This window comes from Fukomys damarensis, unplaced genomic scaffold, assembly GCF_012274545.1.
Source record: "Fukomys damarensis isolate Sample0158 unplaced genomic scaffold, DMR_v1.0_HiC HiC_scaffold_10, whole genome shotgun sequence".
NCBI classification, from domain to species: domain Eukaryota; kingdom Metazoa; phylum Chordata; class Mammalia; order Rodentia; family Bathyergidae; genus Fukomys; species Fukomys damarensis.
The window spans coordinates 14,103,497-14,116,994 of record NW_022900922.1 but is presented as its reverse complement, the minus strand read 5'-3'; the positions used below and the strand labels follow the sequence as shown (position 1 = coordinate 14,116,994).

Here is a 13,498-nt window from a genome sequence, read left to right as displayed (position 1 = left end):
TTAAATTAATTGAGACAGTGTCTCAGTAAGTTTCCCAGGTAGGACTCCCAAGTTGCTGTCTTCCTGCACCAGCCTCCCAGAGTGCTGGGATTACAGGTGTGTACCACTGTCCCCTTTCTTTCACTAAGACTCCTTTTAATTTTCAGTTCTTCCCACAAGCCTCATAGATCAGAGTATGGAATGTACAGGGATTTGCCTATGTCTCCGGTAGGTAGCAAGGGAATCCTTACAGTTCCAAACTACACGTATGCATTTTTGCATATATGTGTATATGGAAGGGTTCCCAGCCTTACTATCTCATTTCTTTTAAACCTGAGGTATTTGGGTGCCATTTATTTTCTGGGTGAGGGCCAGGGATTTAGCTCAGTGGTTCCACTGCCTCGCAAGTGCAAGGTCCTGAGTTCGATCCCCAGTACCAAATAAATAAAACTTTAAAAATTTAAAAAAGTCATATTTTATGGGCATGCATAAATCCAAAGGCAGTTACTGTAAGATCCATTCTAAGGAAATATAACTTTTGAGACAAGCTCAGGGGTCCAGGGAGTTGAATGTTATGAGTCTGCAGGCATCTGGTTTGTGCACTGCTGAGGACAGTCTCCTGTCCTCCAGGGAGAGCCCACCCGCCTGCCGCACCGTTAGCTGGTGGATGATTGAGGTGAAACCCTGGGCCTGTGATCAGCGCGGCTTTGGTGTCCCCGTGACTGTCTTTCCCCTCCTAGGCAGGTTCCAGCGGCGGCCCAGGGCAGAGAGTGTGTGTCATCGACGAGATCGGGAAGATGGAGCTCTTCAGCCAGCCCTTCATCCTCGCTGTCCGCCAGACACTGTCCTCGCCAGGCACTGTGGTCCTTGGAACAATCCCAGTCCCCAAAGGGAAACCCCTGGCCCTCGTGGAGGAGATCAGGAGCAGGCCCGACGTGAAGGTGTTCAGTGTGAGTAAGCCGGCCTCCCCTTCGGTCTGCGCGAAGTTGCAGATGTGCACATCCAGCTCTGCCTCGCATCTCCAGGTGCTGGAGCCCAAGCGCGATGAGCTGACTTTCCCAGAACTTAGTTCATACCTCTCCTCGATGACAGAACAGATTGTGGGAAGCACTGAGGGTCTTCTCCCACATCCTCTCCCCAACACTGCTGGGCACTGGACCCATCTAGTTCCAGAATTGCCTAAGCAGTTGATCTCAGATCCACAGTTGGGATTCAGACACAAACAAATGTGGTTTTGTGGAGAGAGTCCTCTGTGTCTCTTTCTCTCTCCCTCTTTCTCTTTTATGATACTGGCGATTGAACCCAGGCCTTCACACTGAGATATATCACCAGCCCTTTTGTGTGTGTGTGTTTTTTTTATTTTGAGTGAGATTCTCACTGAAGTTTCTAAGTTGGACTTGCAGTCCTCCTGCCTTAGCCTCCCAAAGTTCAGGGATCACAGGCATGTCCCGCCACACCTGGCCAAATGGTTTCCCTTTAAACTGACCCACTCTTGCTTATGGGGAGAAGAGACCTGGCTCAATGAGATGCACTGTCTGTCCGAATAACCTGGGAAGATGGAAATACTGGCTTCTTTGCCCAGTGCAGCAGCCACCAGCCACCTGTGGCTGCTTATGTTTAAGCCAGTTACATTTAAATAGGATTTAAAACAATTTCTCAGCCACAGTAGCCACAGGCGGGCAGCAGTATTTAGCAGCATAGCTTTGGTGTCTTGTCACTCATGGTGAGGGCTGCTGGGTGCCCGTATAGGGTCTCCTGAGCCAGTGAGATGTGCACACTTGTAGGCCTGACCCTGACCCTGGAACTGAGCTGCCTGGGGGCAGGACTGTGGCCCCTGAGGTATGCAGAGCCCCATATGTGCCAGGAGCAAGGTCGGCGAGGTCCTTGTAGCTGGGAGAGTATGGACTGGGTACCCTACATCACTGATGGCCTACCAGCCCGGCCCTCTGGCCCTCGTGGGACATCCACATGTGGCCACACAGTTTTCTGGGGTTGGCAGTGAGCAGCTTTAGGGCTAGACCAGCCAAACTTGGAAAAATGTGTCTGTCGCCTCTTCTTCTGTTGCTCATGATTTGGTAGTCACTGCTTGAGCACTGCCATGCTCCAGGCATCCCTCTGAACCTGGGTGAACAAGTCCTTCTGTCGCATAGCTTACGTTCTAGGGGAGGAGCAGGGTGCCAGAACCATAAGCAGGTGAAGTAAGTTGTTTCAGATCCTGATAAAGGCAAAGAAAAGTAGCCAGGCAGTGTGGTGCTCGGGGCAGGCGTGGAGGGACAGTTAGGCAAAGGCAGTCGAGGGAGGAGACATTGGAGTGCAGATCTCAGAGCCTTAAGACTCGTATCCTGGTGGCCTTCTCTCCAGGGCCTTACGCTGGGTTTTGGTCATAATATAGAGCGTCTGGAGATAGAGGCAGTGAGTAGTGAAACGCAAAAAGAGAAAATGCATTTTCAGTCACGTGGCTCCCAGGCCAGGAAACTGGCCAGCATTAGGCTCCAGGGATTGTCTCTCTCTGCGGTCACATCCTGTCACAGTGACCTACAGCAGGTTGAAGGGAGTTGACATTTATGTCCAGAAATAACTGTTATGTCTTAAGAAATACCACGTTTCCTTCTGTGATACAGAAGGTGTTCTCCAGACATGGTAATCATTGCTCCTAGCGACTGTAAAGGAAGGAGTTGGCTCTGAGTTAATCCTTGAGAGCGGGGCACTGTGCCCTGCTATTCTGTGCTGCTGCTTCTAGTGTGGAACCTCATCCTTATAATGGCAGGCGATGAGCTCTGTGACAGGGGTTGGCGGAGCATGGGTCCCGTGAAGGTGGGACTGAGCTCCTGCTGTGGGAGGAACCCCCAACCCCAGGAGCACTGTGGGGACATCTTCCTCCTAGTGTCTGTGAGCTGAGATCTGCTTTTCATAAAAACCCCTGGGAACATTCTGGTTTTACACAAGATACAACTGACCACTTCTCTCTCTCCACTGACTGCAGCCAGCTGCTGTGGACAGGCAGTATGTAGAACGGACATAGAAGACCTGAGGGGTGGAGAGTGGGCAGGCTGGCAGAGCCTCAGGCCAAGGAGTGGCACCATAGACACATTGAAAGTCACTTGTCCTACAACAGCCGGAACATCTCACCCTGAATGAGGAGACAGCATACATAACAGCGAGCAGAGTGCTCGCTTCGGCAGCACATATTCCAAACAGGGAGAAGACAAGATGTTGGGATTGCAGGACCTCACAAAAATGCCTAATACTAAAAAGGTTTCACAGAAACCTTCAGTAATCAGTCACAAACATACTGAAAATTTCAGCAAAGGTCTAGAATATAGAGGAAGCAAATGACAATTTTAGATTGGTAAAATAGCCAATTTAAAAAGACACTCAATACAATGACCCGAGTTCAATCCCCGGTACCAAAAAATAAAAAATAAAAAAAAGAAGACACTCATTGGATTCACCAGCAGACTGTAGGTGACAGAAGAAACGCTCAGTGAGCTTGAAGGTAAAACAACAGAAATTACCCAATAAAGAGCAGACAGAATAGAAAAGCAAGTGGTAGCAAATAGTGTCTAAAATTTTCCTGTCTTTAGAAGACAAAGCTACAGATTTAAGAGGGTGCACGACTCCCAGCAGGATAAACCCTCAGGAACCTGTGTGAAGACACGACATAGGTGACCTCATGAAAATGGAAGGCAGCGTTTGCAAAGCCACAGCAACCGGCGACCGGTTCATCGCCCCCAGGGGCGTTCATCCAGTGTGTTGGAAGGACTCCGCGCCCAGTGGAACGACCCTCGGGAGTGAAGATGAGACGAAGAGCTCGGGTGCCGTTAGGCCTCCCTTAGGGATGGCTACGGGAAGCTCTCCCATCAGAAGGCGCGAGAGAGGGCTCTGGGCACTGGGAGGGGAGGGGCCGTGCAGAGAGGAAAGCTGTGCGTGCGCGCTGTACTTCTTGAACATTTAAAATTAGGTTTAACAGTTGAGGCAGAAACGGTAGTGTTATGTGATGTGTTAAGATAGATGAACAGAAAGAAGGAAGGCTCCTCAGAAGGAAGTGAGGATCCCCTGGAGAGTCGCTGCTCTTTCTGTTCCCTAGCAAAGCACCACTGAGTCTCTCTAGACAGTTTCACCTGTCAGGAAGCCCCAGAGAGCCCTGTGCGCCACACTCCTCTGCCCATGGGGGGTGGGGAGGGAACCAGGCACGGGGCAGGTGCTGGCAAGTTGACCTGCGGGGAGGAGACCAAGGCCAGCCGGTTGTCACCCGGAGAGGCCCCTCAGAGAATGCACACTGAACGCAGGCCCGAAGGCGCAGAGGGAGCAGCCAGGGCACATGCTGGGGAGGTGACCTACTGTCTTTTGCAGATTGGGTTCCACAACTCTGAGTGAACTTGCCCATCGTGTCCCTTCAGATTTGACTTCTCCCCGAGAGAAGGCACTGATTTATATCCTGCTGCCTCCTCGTCAAGGCCATAACATCAGCAGGGTTTTGAACAGCTCTAGGTCTTTTTGAAGCTGGTGGCCTTGTGACGGATTCAGCCAGTGCTGGGATGTGGTACGTGTGTTTCTGGCGGCAGTGTGCGGGTGCCATCTGTTCTTCCAGGCTGCTGGCAGGCTTCTTTCCTGCCTCCTATCGAGGTTCACATGAACTGGTGCAGTGCAGTTGTGTGTGCAGCTCAGCTGCGCTCTCCTTTCCTCTCCCTCCTTCCCTCCTCCTCCTCGTTGGTCATATCGCAAGTGTGTTTCCCCACCCTGGCTAGCCCAGGTGCTCTACTGCTCTGCAGGGCACAGGTATGGTGCCAGGTCCTTCCTGTATTCTGACTCCCAAGTCTTCCAGACCAACACTTGGAAATGCCTGCTGTGTTTGGGTAATGACCGTGACCTTTCTAAAGGAGAGATTGCTCTCACAGAAGTTTGCTCATAGTTTTATGTCATGTCCTCTGGGGCTTATTGCTCTCCAAATGTCACCACTGGTATTTGATTGAGACTATGAAAAAAGTTTATTATTATATTAATAATATAGAGGCAAATGACAAAGACTTTTGTGGATCGATATTATAGTTTTCTAATTAATAGCATGAAAACAATTTTTATTCCTTTTGGTTACTTCTTACAAAAGTAAAATACGTGAGTGTGGTCTTCTGAGTGCCATTTAGAAAGCCAGTTTCTTTTGATTTCTGGGGTAACACTTCCTGTACTGGAAGCTGGAGATGCTCTGTGTGGAGCCGTGAGAGAGCCCTGGGGCTGAGGAACATCTCGGTGGAGCTCCAGGTGGCTCAGTCTTTGAGCACTCCGGGCTGGCTCTGGGCTCAGAGATGCAGGTGCATTAGCCTCAGGAGATAGGCAGTAGCACCTCCATTTTATACACGAGACAGTGGAAGTGCAGAGAGGCTGGGAAATCCGTTCAAGGTCCCTTAATTAGTTGGGGAAGAGCTGGGATCCAGACTGTCACGCAGCCAACTCCAAAGTGAGCACCAATGTGATCTGCTTTACTGCTGCCTTCACTGGCAGGGTGATTCTGGTACATGGCCATAGCTTAGTTGCTTAGAACTTATTTCATTTTTCTACTTCATAAAAATATTATATAATCAGAATCTATTACGAGAATATGAATTCAGAGCCGTTTCAACTTGCTTTTTCCATAAAGTGATTTTGATTCTCCAGTTTTCCCTTTTGGATTGCAAGGCCATCAGAAGAGTAGGAAGTAGTCCCAACTCCTCTCTGGTTCAGAAGTTTTCAGACATATCTTTCTGCTATGTATTTTCTTTTTTTACCCACCTCAAGCAGGACCTAAACTCTTTCCATTTTGCCAAAAGTATAATACTGGCCCTGTGCTCCTTTCTTCTGCAGTTTCGGAGCTGGGGTTGTCTGCAACATCTAGATCTGAAGTCATCAGAGTTTCTTTTGTGGAAATCAAGCACGTGGACATAAAAGAGGTCCAGCCAAAATGATATGGAAAAAGAATGGATGCTAGAGCCTGCCATTCTCAATTTAAAATTTTACTATAAAATATAGATTGAGACAGGGTAGATTTGGCATAAGGGTAGATGTTTAGACCATTGGAATACAGTGGGAGTGGGCGTCCAGAAGTGGAGCCTCAGATTTGTGATCAGTGGATTGGATTTTCTACAAGGAGGCCTACATAATTGAATAGGGAAAAAAATTAGTTTTCAGCATGTAGTATTGATGCTACTGCATATCTGTACACAAAAGTATGAAGTTGGGCCCTTCATACCATGCATAAAAATTAACTCAAAGTGGATTATAGATCTAAATATACAAGCCACAGCTGTAAAACTCTCAGCAGAAAATACAGGAGTCTTTGTGAGCAGCAGTAGGCAAAGCTTTATTTAATCCAATACTCAACACAAAAGTAACCAAAAAAAATAGAAATGTTAGATTCTTTTAAAAATTAAAACTTGTGTGCTTCAAAGGATCCTAGGAAGTAAGTTGTTGTGATTTACATCTAGAAGTCCCCCAAGAGCCACATGTGCTCCTAGGTGGTGCTTTTGAAAGTGACTGGATTATGGGGCATTGCAGCTGACTTGCTGTTAGGAGGGGGTTGTGGTCAAAAGAGGTGGTCAGGTTACAGCGGGAGAGAGGTGGGGGGACCCAGAAAGGTAGATCTCCCTTCCCGGCTTCTCTGTTGACTCTGCTCTCCAGCCACCATGCCATGAGCCGCTTTTCCCCTGTTGTGCCCCTGTGCCGTTCCATCCTGCCTTGTAGTCCATTGATTGACGATGGACTGAAACATGAGCCAAATTAAACCTCTCTTTGTATGCTGTCTCATTTGAGAAAATGACTAAGGCAGGTGGAAAAGAGCTCGCGGAAGGAAAGTATTTGCAGATCGTACATCGGAGAGGGCCTTGTGTCCTAGCATATGTAAAGAACTCAAAAAACTCAACAGTAAAATAAAAAAAGTAAACAACAGGCCTGGGGTCTGCATAGACATTGCTCCCAAGAAGACACACAAGTGTTGGGAGAGCACATGAAGGCGTGCGCGGCACATCACAGTGAGACACTTCACACCCACTGAGGTGGCTGTAAAAAGTACATGGCAGAAGTGGAAAATGATGGGTGTTGGCGAGGATGTGGAGAAACAGGATCAATCATCACACGCCATTGGTGGGAACGCGAGCAATGTAGTCCCTGGAAAACAGCCCAGCAGTTCCTCAAAAAGGTAATGGGAGTTGCCATAAAGCAGTTCCACTCCTAGGTATTTAGCCCACAGCACTGAAAAACACGTCCACAGAGAAACTTGGATGTGTGTTCGTAAGGGCATTATGGAATACTCCAGATGTCCACCAGTGGGGAAATGGGTAGGTAAAATAAGATATATCCATCACCACAAGGAAAAGCGGGAATAACTTGTCATTACCTTCATGTGTTTTTGTACGGGCATTAATTACAGAGGACACACCGTGGGTCGGGAGGCAATTCCGGTCTGCACCATGCGGCTGTCACTTCGCCCGCCTCAGCTTCCCTGTTGCTTTTAAAGGAGTAGTTGGCCTAGCAAGGACCTTGCAGCACTGAGATTGTCGGTGGGGAGTGGGGAGCGGACTGCCCCAGCCTTTTGGAGCCTCACTGGACGCTGAGCAGCTCACTGTCGCCCGCTGCTCCCTTGGGTCCACAGCCCGTGGTCCTCCTTGCTTCTCTCCGTGTTTCCTTCTTCTCATTTGAGCTGCAGGGTTGCAGGTCCCTCCTGCCTCTCCATCTCTGTCCACACCTCACAGCTCAGACTCTCCCCAGGCTGGCCACCATCAGCACTCAGAGCCACTGTCTGTGGCCGAGCTGTCCCTGCAGAAGCTGACGGTGGGACTTGGTTCTGTGCTGTCTTAGAGAAGCCTGAAGATCTGGGCTTCCACTGCCTCTCCCAGCCTTCCAGGCTCTTCTTTTAGATTTCTTGTGCCAGGTGGAAGGAATTCTGAAGCCAGCTCTCTTGCTTCTTCCCCCAGGTCACGAAGGAAAACAGAAACCACCTTCTGCCAGACATTGTGATGTGTGTGCAGAGCAGCAGGGCGTGAGCTGGGCTGAGGCCCTGCAATGCTGCCCCCGGGGACTCCTGGGTCAAGCGTGGCTTCTGATGCCTCCCTCCCTCCCTGTCTGCAGAGTGAGGTCTGGAGCCTCCAGCTTTATGGACCTTGTGGGCTTTACCAGAGAAAGCTTGACAACTGCTTTCCATAAAACGTTTGAAAGATCAAGTTAGCCTTAATACTGGTTGGCTGTGCATGATTAACAACTCACTGGGGCTAATTTGTGCTTAGAGCTTTATGCTTATTTACTCTTTCAGCCGGGCATGTGATTTAGTTATAAGGTGAGTAATGGGTTCAGAGTTCAGATGGAATGAGCCCCCGCTGATGTATACAAATGTGTCTGGGAGAAGAGAGAAACCTTCTCTCTAATCGGCTTAGTGTGTCGTGAAGACTGAATGCTCTCCAGGTGCAGCTTTGGTCTTGTACTGCTCAAAGTGAGGAACAGTTAGTTCATTTTTAAAAATTATTATTTCGAAAGAAAACCATTGTAGCTTCTCTCCTCCACTTCTTGTTTATTTCTTTGTGTATTGCCTAATAAATACAGAAATAAATCTGATAGTATGGACACAGTCTTTAGGACATTGATACCATCTGATATTCAGGAGGACCTAGGATAAGGACGAGGGTGAAAGTCTGGGGTTCACACCTGAGCCCTGCTAGGTTGGGTTAACTTGGGTGCATTTGGAACCTTCCTGGACCTAGTTAGCCTTTTACAAAAGAGAGATAATGACTGTCATCGACAGAAGGTGGTGTGGCACTGCAGCAGGCAGTGTCCTCAGCTGCTCTGCCCATCCCTGTGAGAGTGCTCAGTCTCGGGGGCTGCTACAGCCCATATCAGGGACTGCAGGAAAAATAGGAAACTCGTGAAGCTGAAGACTGCTGTCCACGTGGCTGTAATCCTGGAGAAGTGGGAAGCGCAGGGATTTTAGGTCACTTTCAGTAAAGATCTACGAGTACCCATGAAATTTTATCAGGCAGTGTTAGCTGCACTGGTGTGAATTCAGTGTGTCCCCTCTGTACCTGGACAAATTAAGCAGGTGTGACTGCAGGTGCCTGTGACGGTGTGTGAGGCGCCCCTATCTGAACACTGCCCACAGCCTGAACAGATGTTCACATTGTTGCAGTTTGATCTGGGGAGCTTTTGAATCCTGACCTGGACTCGGCAAGCTTTTGAGAGCCACAACACAGAGGCCTGCTAGATTAGGGCCACTGACCAGGGAGGAGGGTACAGGCATGTCCTCACTGTCCCTGCCTGGGTGGGCTGTTCACAGACGCCATAGGCTGAGCTCAGGACATCTGCAAGCCAGCTGTGACTGCAGCAGCCACTGGAATGGGAGGGGCACTGAGCAGGCCAGGATGGCCACTGCCACACCTAGTACCTGACCCCAGCCAAAAACTTGTGCAAGCAGCATGGCATTGTCCGGAGCCCACTGAGCCATAAGAGAACAGGGACCAAGCAGGCCCAGCAGCAGCCCGGTATGACTGCCCGGCTGAGGTGGGACCCAGCACTAGAGCCCTGCCTGGCACCTCAGAGTCTCTGTCCTCCAGAACCCAGAGGGATACACACTCTCCCTCTGCCTCTTGTTGCTTTGCACTCAGTGTTCCAGCATGACTGTTTAGTGAACTTCGATTTTCTCTTAAATTAGAAGGAAAACTGGGGGTTTGTGGCTAAAGCTGGTTGGCATTATCTGTGGCAGATGGAGATCTGGAACCCCAAATCTCAGAGACTCTAAGGCCCAGGGTCTTTTACTACTCCTGGCACCTCCTCCCTTAGCCTCTCTGTCCACTGTCCCCAGACTGACATTTTAGTTGCAAGAAACTGGTGAGTCCTTCAGTGATTATGGTATCACAGTGTCACAGAGAATGGTCAGGAAGCAAGGACAGAGGGCAGGTGCAGGAGGCTTTCATGATATCTGGCAGAGCGGGATGAGTTCTGATTTAAGGGAACTTCACTTTGAAAAATGCAAAATTGGCATGAACGTTGCCCTATGAAGAATTTCAGCTAGGTCGAGTAGGATAAAGCAGAACTTGTTTGGAGAATGACTTGCTAAACTGTTCTTTCCTCCTGCTTCTTAGCAGACTTTAGTACCAGTTAGTTCACACAGCACTTTAACAAGTCATTTTCTTTGTTCTTACCTCTGTAAGAATGGGCCTCTGCAGATAGACAGAGACAAGCCTTCTAACTTAAGTACCATCCCTCTTGACCATCCTGCCTGACAAAGAGGGGCTCCCAGGAAGTCCAAGTCCAGTCGCTCCTGCTCTCAGCCCTCACATCACCCAGCAGCTGCACGCATCTTCCTGTCCAGCTCAGTGTTTGTGAAAGACTGTACCTGTAAGATCACACCTCTGCATGCCCGTGGCAGATGTTGCATAACACAAGGCTTGGAACAAAGAGTAGAGGAGGCCAAGTAAGCAGGTGGTGTGCTGTACGTTTTACAGGTCACGAGATGCTGGAGCACCCAGCGATTAACAGAAATACTTGCCAGACACAGATGCTTTCATGCAGCCTCAGTGCCAAGTTAACCAAATGAATTATAGAACACCCAAACGCTACAGTTGTATGTTATCTTTAAAGGAGAAACTGTTTTGTTCGGTGTCCAAAGGTAGAAATAATTTCAGCTACATGGTGGCAGCCACGAAGCTGACTGCCTCAGGGACCAGGGCCACAGGTTCATGAATCGCACGTTATCAAAGCTGAGGCTGCATCACTGCCAGGGGCCAACTGGCTGAGAGGAGCCCCGAGCAACTCATCCTTGTCTGGTGGGTGCAAGTGTGTGCACCTCTGTGCACACATGGATATGAGGCTGCACAGGGAGAGAAGCAGCTTGTGAGCCTGTGTGTGGGTGAAGGGTGGGCGCACAGCCATCCCTGTCCCCCTTGAGGTTCATCTTGGGGTGGGGTCCCTGGGTGTGCTTTCTTCTGGATGCCTGAGGAGTGGTCAGCTGTGCTCTACTCTGACCACTGCCAGTCGCATGCCTCTTGCATGTTGAACTCAAGGGCACACCCAGTGTGGGACTGCACATGACTCGGGGCCGTCTTTTAGTCCCAAGGGCCAGGCTAGGTGGTGGGGAGCTAGGGCCTGAAGCTGTGGCAGGTAACATCTTCATCTTATTAGACCAATAGCTGAGAACGAACCAGAAATGAAGTCTGTCTCTAGGGATTATCCTGTGATGGTATCTTGTCTCTCAATTAGAAAACCCTCCTATTTGCTGTTAATTGCTAATTCTTATCTTATAAAAAAATTAAAAGCATTACCACCTACTTCCAGTGCTAAGAGGTTTTCTGCTATATGTGTCCTCCCTCTTTGTCCCCCACTCCAACTTCCAAATCCTAGATGCTTTGAAGACATTTTGTGACTGTTCTAAATTGAGTATTTCTTTCTAGCTATTGTCTTTCCAAGGGACGGTCCCACAGTGACTGCCAGTGTAAAATCCGTTATGCGGGCCGTTCAGGACTCCTGTTCTTCCTCCTATCAGCAAAAAATCCAGGTTTTCCCTCCCCAGTGGGAGTTTGAAGATGGGAAAAGTTGTCTCAGGATTTGCCCAAGTACCAATCTCGCTTTTAGGAATGGATATATTTTAGTGCATTTTAGTCACGGACATGTTTTTAGAAATGAAACAATTGCACCACCAGACAAACACAGCAATAACTGTATAAACATTTTATTCCCAAAACAAAGGTGTCTGCAAGTGTGCTTGTGGCACAGCAGGGCTGCTCAGCTTGGAAGATTAGCACACATGCCTGGGGGAGCGGAGGTTACTGGTGGCCCAGAATCACTGGGACGTGGAATACTGCGTGGCCCAGGGTGTCTGGCCATGGGCCCCATTTCTGAACTCCCATCCTGATTTATGCTGGCTCCTCACAGAGCACGGAAGACGGGACTACATGCATTGCCAGAGTTCTGAGAGGGAGGTGCTGCTGCCTGCTCCTTCAGCCGCACATGTGCTACGAACAGTGAGATTCCTTATACGGGGGCTGGACTTGGACACACAGCCCGCCCTCCTGTCCCTCCTGGTAACAGCAGTGGACAAAGTGCCAGTTACCGGCACACAGTGGTCTTGTTCTCACCAGGGCAGCAAGGAGTTACTCGTGGGCTGTACCTGCTGTACTCGTTTTCAGATATTAGATGGCTTTTGTTTGAACCGTCAAACTCTTTGTGCAGGGCCTGGGGGGAAGAAGTGTGGTGTCTCTGTCCCCCGTCACGTGAGACTTTTTAAGAACCTGAGTAAACATTGGTACTGTATCTGAACTGCTCCCATTTCCCGGTGGAAGAGCCCCCTTGGGTGAGGAGCGGCTCGCGTATTGTGTCGGGAATAGGGAATAGGGAGAAGAGGGAAGGTGGGTGGAGAGAGCCTTTCCCTGCCGGCGCCGCTCCCTTTCCACTACTGCTCGTCGGAAGCGCTCTGCTGGGACGCGGTGTCATCCAGGCCCATGTCCTCTTGGCTCGCCCTTCTGCACGTCACCCTTCGGTTCTCTGCTGCAGCTTCGGTGGGGTCACACGGCTCGGAGAAGTGCTTTCAGGGAACAGGAAGCGGCAGCCACAGTCAGCATGTTCGCTGCCTGGACCTTCTAATCCCCCCGCCTGCCAGGGGACCCTCGGGCTGCGGTGGCAGCGACCTGGAGGGTAGGCCCTCCCGTCAGATGACAAGACTGACAGGGTGGCCTCCGCGGTTAGGATGGGGCCTCTGAGTGGGGGAGGGGCCTTCTCCGTGAGGTCTGGGGTACGTGATACAAATGGCCCCGGAGAGGCCATGTGTGTGTGGCCGGCCCTCAAACGGAGCCCCAACGGTTTTGAGACCGGTGGTGGCACCAAAGCCTTGGCATTCTGGGTGACCGTGGTCCCACGAGGTCATTACCCTTGTTAAAGTCAGGGAAGGAGAATTTTCCAGGGTCCCAGAAACACCACCACAGACTGGGGCTGAAATACGGATTAGGGGTGGGTGAAGGGTACTTGGTGCCCTTTTATTGAGGAAATGTAAAACAGAACTTATATGTATGGTTGTATAGCTACACTCAGCTAAGTCAACTACAGTCACCAGCACGCCACTGCTGTAGCTCAGGGTTCTCGGGACATTGTCCATGAGAGGACACCATGGAAGAGAGGAAGGTAACATGAGGGTACCAGGGTTGGGCCCCACTCCCCAAGTAACTGCACCAGACCAGAGGCCATGCCGCGGTGACCTTCATGCCTGTAACTTTGGGAACCAGCCTGGAAGTCTCCAAATCTGACTGCATTTTAAAATTAACATTAGTTTTCCCTCCCTACCACTTTATGTAGCAGGCTGCTGGGTCTTCACTGTTCATGTTTACTTTCTTATGAGACTCAAGTGTTCATCTAACATCAGTGAGTGGCATTCTGGACAAGTAACAGCCCCCCAGTTGAAGTCCTTAAAACTCTCCTCAAATCTAAACACCTGAATGTGTTAGACAGCTCTAAAAGTCTGTTGGATGGAATCCGTGGTCACTGAACTCCAGTGCTGATGGCTGTCCTTGCCTGT

The 13,498-nt window shown here is 49.8% G+C and overlaps 2 protein-coding genes across 10 annotated transcripts in view; one reads left to right on the top strand and one right to left on the bottom strand.

The window, feature by feature from the left end:
* Nucleotides 1–13,498, top strand: part of Ntpcr (nucleoside-triphosphatase, cancer-related) — a 45,039-nt gene that overhangs the window by 16,932 nt on the left and 14,609 nt on the right. The window contains exons 4-5 of one of the 9 annotated variants that reach the window (XM_019207174.2): nucleotides 720–929; nucleotides 11,680–11,850. In XM_019207174.2, the coding sequence (XP_019062719.2) occupies nucleotides 720–929; nucleotides 11,680–11,832 (363 nt within the window). In that variant the 3' untranslated portion in view covers nucleotides 11,833–11,850. The other 8 variants (XM_019207178.2, XM_010621952.3, XM_019207175.2 and 5 more) reach the window with 8 other exon arrangements.
* Nucleotides 12,360–13,498, bottom strand: part of Pcnx2 (pecanex 2) — a 205,321-nt gene continuing 204,182 nt past the window's right edge. Inside the window, exon 35 of the mRNA XM_010622007.3 lies at nucleotides 12,360–12,514. Coding sequence (XP_010620309.1) covers nucleotides 12,383–12,514 — 132 coding nt within the window. The 3' untranslated portion in view covers nucleotides 12,360–12,382. The remainder of the gene's footprint in view (nucleotides 12,515–13,498) is intronic.